Raw genomic sequence first — 6,603 nt, 5'->3', positions numbered from 1 at the left:
TTGATTACATAGCCCTTTTGCCAATATTGGATTGTACAAAGAACCATTTCTAAAACGGAGATGGCAAATGTCAGGATCGTGGTGTCAGACGAATCCAGTGCTGAAAAGACAGAGATGTTATCTAAGACTTTTGTCTTTTCCTCAAGGTGCTGTATATACTGCTCTGCGTACCTCCCAGTGTGATGATGGGTCTGTATGCTCCCATATGTGCAGACATGTCACGATAACATCACATTAAACAAACCCCCCCAACACCAGCCCCGAGCTGCATGAGGGTGTTGTTTTTTTTGCTGAACTCTTTACCTTCTTGTCTTCCTTCCCTTTTTTTCTTTCTTCTGAATTCTGACAAAATAAAAAAACTGAAGGGCTTCAAGTAATAACTTTGCCCTGATGTTTTCTGGCAGAAAGAGATGTTTTCACAGTGTCAGCACTTTCTGAGAGGAGAGGCGCCTCTTTCTGGCTCCGGTCCTGGACGAGCAAGATGTGGAATTTGAGTTTTTACAGCGCAACATTTAATCCCTGTTGTGTTGCAATCATTTTACTGTAATTCACTAAGATGCTGATCCTCGCTGTGCTCTTTATGTGCTGCCAGTGTAAAAAAAAAAAAAAAAAAAAATACATACCCTTTGTTTTCTCTCTAACAAAGATGTATTTGTATGTATATTTGCCAGCGTGTCTGTCAGTGATACCGAACTGAAGGCTTTGTCGAGTAACATTTTCAGCATGTTTCCAATTTCTGTTAAACTGATGTAATCTGAAAGTATGATTACAGCTGCCAGCCCAAATCCTGGTCAAAATAATTCATCCTGCCAGAAATATAATAGTTTTGCCTTTGTGTTAGACGTTTTTGTGAGCTCATAAGAGAAACAGGGATGTAATGATTCAACTCATGGTATAGAGGTGTAAGTAAGATGGTGTGCTCCTCTCTGAGTAGATTTTAACTACCCTCTATTGGCCTGAATGTGTCATTACACGACAATCTGTCAACCTTCAGGTGCAGCTCATCAACTCAAGAGCTTCATTTTGTCACCCGATAAATCTCTCCTCACAAGTCCCATCAGCTCGTTTCACATTTGCTCATTTGCATCAACTTTTTGTCAGATGAATTTCTATGCTCGCTTTGTTTTTGAAACGGCTTTGAGGGGGCAAAAAAAAAAGAGAGGAAAAAGTAGATTGCTATTTGCCATCTGAGTCGAGATGCCTCGAATGTCACCGCGATCAATACGGAATGTGACGAGTGACAAGTTAGATGGAGCTTCAGATGAGTGTTTGTCAGTGAAAGAAAACACACTTCAAACAGGAGAAAAGTGGAGCTTTTAGAGCGTGGAAACTTTGCCACTTTTTAGAGCAAATGGGGCACTTTGTCACCAACAGTATCTGAGTAAGTGTGTGTGTGTGTGAGAGTGTGTGATTCACTGATTTTCTGTATATCTATCGCCTGCAGCTTCCCGAGCTCTTTGTGAGCAAGAGGCTGAGTGACTTTGTAGTCAAGGACTCTTTAATGCCTCCCCGTGTCAGAGTTTTTTTGTGCTTGTACATCAATAATGTGTGTATATATACAGCATGTGTGTGTGTGCCAGTGTTGTGTTTAACCAGGTTTTTCTGTGTTTTCTTGCAGGTGTATGTGCCGAGGCGGTATGCCCCGGGGAATAGTGCTGACAGTGCACTAGGAGTCTGAACCTTGTCAGTATTTGCGGCTAAGGAGCAGGAGAGGTGCCGAGCCGAGCCGACTGCCGAGCCGTGCCGTCCTGCGCAGTGCTGTGTTTGACGCCATGTCCCTTACTGACAAACACAAAGTGAAGAGGCAGAGGCTAGATCGGATCTGCGAAGGTAAACTAATGAGTATGTGCCTGTCCTTAACTTTTTACCGTCACTCATTCCTCGCAAAAAGTCTTATCAAGCTTGTTTTTCCTGTACTTCTTCCAACAAACACTGTAGTTCCAAGTGCCTTTTTTTCAATACACACAAGTAGGGCTGCCCTCTCTTAGTTGATTAGTCGACTAATGGGTCATTTTGGTCTTAGTCGACTAAGATTTCTTTAGTCGATTAGCTGTCTTATGAGCACATCTCTGGTAAACACAAGATTTAAAGTGGTGCTTTTGTGTGATTCTTTGTGGAGAAGCTCAGTTTCACAGATCTGTCGATTAAATCAACTAATCGATTAGTCGACCAAGAATGTCTTTGGTCACGATTTTGAGCTTCACGGTTAATTAAACTTGATCTGGATGTGTGATATTGTGTAGAGCTTCAAATCAAGTGCTCTCTTCACTGGTTAAATCGTCTGACAAACTGTAGTATTATTATGATGAATAGAAGCACTAATTGTTGACGCGAAGAAAGAATTTAAGGTTTTTACAGTTCTGTTTGTCAGTCTCTTCTCTTGTCTGTCTAAATGCATTAAATCTGTTTTGTTCCCAAAGACGGGGGAAATAATGAAATAAATAATCACGGTCATAGTTGTGAGCAGAATAATTTTGATTATTATTTGAGCAGTGATTTGCATAAGAAAAGGCGTGTAGATATCAAGGTTTTATACAGAGCTCTATGTGGTTGAATAGTGAAAATAATTACACGTTAAATATAACTATTGTTTCAACGTCCTTTCAGTGACTATATCTTTTTAATTAATCTTTTATTTTGATGTGAATCAGGTCCTGAACTACAAGTGGAAATGTAGTCATCTAATTGATGTCGAAACAATGCTTATAGAAATGATTAAAATCACTATGACAAGCAAGTTTAGCCCAGTTTTAACCCAGATATCTGTATTTCTTTTGACCTGCAAATCACCAAAACCATGTGACTATACAAGTAGTATTTTGTGTTGAAAGAAATCCTCACTCCGCTTGCAGCGTTTTTTAATTTCCCTCACTGATACTGCTTCAGAGCTATACATCCCCTAGCCAACCATCCTTATTGGTGTTAGCACAACCCTAAGACCTATTGATGATCAATACTCATTGATTGCTATAATTTTCTCCTGGCACTCAGCACATGTCAGATACCGCAGTTAACAGTGTATAAATGTTGACCTCAGCAGCAAGCAGTTATCTGGCGTTGGATGTAAATGAGATTATCGCTTCACTCTGGCCTCTGTGTGAGCCGCTGTTTGTTTGTGTAGGAGTGTCTTGTTATGTGACTTACGGTTATGGAGAATCTCTAAACATCTGAACTCAAAGTTAGATTACCGCGGGGGGGATTGAATGGCTTCCATCCTGTCACGGCTGTTTTGGAAGCAGTTCAATTTTGCCCCGTGAGCCGCGGTGATTATTAGGCTTTAGGTTGTGGATTAGAGAGCGGTGTTGTATTGAAGGGGCCTGATCGTAGAATAGGAGCCCCCTGCCGCGCGCATAGCTACAAAGTCGGCCCAGGCAACAAGGAATATGAGTCTTTGTGTGGGTGTATAAACTGTGTCTGAAGCCTTGTGGATGTGCATTTTTTAAACCCACTTGTTTGACTTTGCACAGCGTGTGTGTGTGTGTGTGTGTGTGTGTTTGTGTGTGTCTGTCAGACTGTGTCCTGAGGTAAAATCATCTCCTCTCTGCCGTCTGGGTCCCCGAGAGGCTTGTTAAGCTGCTGGGCCCTCCTGGAGCCGGCGCAGGGAGAGGCAGACATGACTGCAGTGCTGGAAAATGAAGCTAGACGCACCATTACCCTCAGTGCCAGCATATTTGTTTTGCAGCATGATGTAAGCACCTCGGCGTTGTGCACATGAAATGAAGGACATATGCCGCGCATCCTGTAAAAAGCCCGTAGTTAGGCCCGAGAAATACAATCCCAGTTTGTGGTCTCTGCCACTGCTGTAGAAAAATGATGTTGAATTTTTGATCCAAAGTAGAAGCTTGTAGCATCTGAAAATACATTAGGAGAAAACATTACAGTACAATAACAATGAAAGAAGAGTGAATGTAAACACTTTATTATTCTTAAAGGCGATCAGGATTTTAGAAATAGTCCAAAAAAACCTCATTAGACATTTTACACTAGCCACCAAAAAAAGTCCCCCTACACTTTAAATTATTCAGTTAACTTTTCAATTATATCTTCTACAAAATTGTATCTCCCTACATGACGGTATAAAAGCTATTTCAGATCTTTGTCTCTAATCTCAGGTATGCAAATTTAGAAATACTAAATCCATTTTATTTTAATTTGGACAATTAATTTTTTTGCCTAGGGACCATCAGAGTCAGCCTTAAAAAGCCCAACATGAAGAATATGTGTGTAATCGTAGAATATAAACAAAATTAGAGCTTCAAGGATTAATTGATCAATCGATGTCAACTATTGAACTAATCTGTAACTATTTTGCTAATCGATTAATAGGTTGGAGTATTTTTTTTAAAGAAAAAAAGTCAAAATTTCAGCTTCTTAAATATGAATATTTTCTGGTTTCTTTACTCCTCTATGACAATAAACTAAATATCTTTGAATTGTTGACAAAACAAGACATTTGAGGACATTTTTCACAATCTTCTAACATTTCATAGACCAAACAACTAATCGATTAATCAAGAAAATAATCAACAATGTAAATAACAGTTAGTTGCAGCTCTGAACAAAATGTAAACAAAACTCTTCACGTGTTCAACAACTTAAAGGAATATTTTAACATTTTGGGAAATACACATTTGTTTTCATGCTGAGAGATGGATTAGAAGATTGATACCACTCTCATATGTAAAACATGTAACTACCACCAGCAGCTACTTAGCTTAGCTTAGTTTTGGACAGAGCTATAGCCTGGCTCCGTCCAAAGATCAGCTTGTTACCACCTCTAAAGCTCATGGACATTCTCTGGCCAGGACCAGTTGCCAGGCAACCAGCGGAGACTTCAGGAAGTTACTGGTACCGGCCAAGAAATAATGCATTACATAACCCCCCTGTAAAATGCTGAATTGTTGCTTTTACACTTTTGTACAGATTAAATAAACAAGACGTTTAATAAATGTTAATTAGTGAGCTTTAGAGCAGTGGTCCTCAACCTTTTTCATGTCAAGGACCCCTAAATTATTTCACATTAGGTCACAAACCCCAATTTGATAATATTTCGCTTCAGGGACCTCCATTAAAACATGACGTTGGTTGCTATGATTAAGACCAGTGTTTTGTAGTTATCAAATACATTTGAGGAGATAACCGTGAAGGAAGTGAAACCTGTGATCAGATTAGTCCCAGGCTTCGTCCGTATCACATACTATGCACTACATACTCAATATGTGTACTATCGTTCAACATACCTTAGTGTGAATAAACACTGGTATGTATCTTTTCGGACACATTGAGCAGTAATGGTCGTCGTCACTTCCCGATAGCCTCCTTGCCGTTTGGGGACGTGTAACCATGGTAACCCATTCCAACCTTGTGACCAAAACAACGGTTTGTGATAATCAAATTAATTCAAAATACATATTACGCATAGCAAAGTCAAATCTTATACTTACAGTGTTGCATACTGTAATATTTCACCGGAAATAGTATGCAATCCGTGTACTATTGGTTTCACACTAAGGTTTCAGACATACTAAAATATCTCACATACTGTTTTAGCGTACTAAATAGCATGTTAGTATGGAATTTCGGACACAACCACTGACTCTTACTCATTGAATTTTATAGTGAAAATAAACTATTCCCCCTTTTTCTTGGGACCACCTGGAACTTCCTCAAGGACCCCTAGGGGTCCCTGGACCCCTGGTTGAGAACCACTGCTTTAGAGAGGCTGATTGTGTTACCTTTAGACAGAGCCAGGCTAGATGTTTCCCCCTGTTTCCAGTCTTTATGCTAAGCTAAGTTAGCCATGTGAGAGGTATTCATCTTCTCATAAAACTCTTGGCAATAAATTTTTTCCTTTTTAAACGATTCATTATCAGTTTATGATTATAAATTGCCAGTAAGTCATTTGCACGGCAGAATTTTGTAAAACAATAACATTATATCACGGCAATAGGAGTCCACTGAAAGACGATAAAGGATAGTATTGATTAATCGCCCGTTCGTGATCTGAATCATAATCGCAGCCATATTTCATATCACAGGTGGATCCTTCATTGGTGGAAATCCTTCCTGATTAGAGTTGCGGTCCACATCCAGCTGTTGCATTCATGTGAATCAGACAGCTGAGGTAGTTAGTCATTCCTGGGGGAACAACAGTTAGTCTGCTCTGCTGGGCACGAGCTCAAAGCCCACAGGAGACGCTCACAGAGACGGTAACAGGTGTTGCTGTGATGCATGCAGAGCTACTTCATGGTGAGCATACCTGCCGACGTTCCTTCTCTCTCACACACACACCAACACACACATACAAAAACACACACACTAGCTCTCCAGATGGCCATCATACAGGATCAGTGAATCAGTCCTCTGGCGGCCATTGTGAGGGCGTAAAGGGAAAAAAAAAAAAAAAACAGCTTGTGATTTGTGATTTGTTCATGAGCCAATGACCAGGCAAAGTTGTCCCACTGATTGCATGTAGCGGCGTGATAAGGCTGCCATGGCGATTGTCACCGCGCGAGCAGAAAGCACACATGAAGCAGGGCTCTGCTTTCTGCTTCACATGCAGGTAAAATCCTCACAGGGGCTTATTTGGCGACTGTCGGGACC

General features: G+C 40.5%; 1 protein-coding gene across 4 annotated transcripts in view; it reads left to right on the top strand.

Moving 5' to 3' along the window:
• Positions 1–1,618: 1,618 nt before the first annotated feature.
• LOC119479988 (C-terminal-binding protein 2) overlaps positions 1,619–6,603 on the top strand; it is a 61,596-nt gene continuing 56,611 nt past the window's right edge. For 3 of the 4 annotated variants that reach the window (XM_037756039.1, XM_037756037.1, XM_037756040.1), the window contains exon 1: positions 1,619–1,830. In XM_037756039.1, the coding sequence (XP_037611967.1) occupies positions 1,773–1,830 (58 nt within the window). In that variant the 5' untranslated portion in view covers positions 1,619–1,772. Of the gene's footprint in view, positions 1,843–6,603 lie in introns of all 4 variants that reach the window. The other variant, XM_037756038.1, reaches the window with a different exon arrangement.

Source organism: Sebastes umbrosus, chromosome 20 (assembly GCF_015220745.1).
Source record: "Sebastes umbrosus isolate fSebUmb1 chromosome 20, fSebUmb1.pri, whole genome shotgun sequence".
In the NCBI taxonomy this organism is placed as follows: Eukaryota; Metazoa; Chordata; class Actinopteri; order Perciformes; family Sebastidae; genus Sebastes; species Sebastes umbrosus.
The sequence above is the reverse complement of the archived record's forward strand: the minus strand, read 5'-3'. Positions and strand labels throughout refer to the sequence as shown.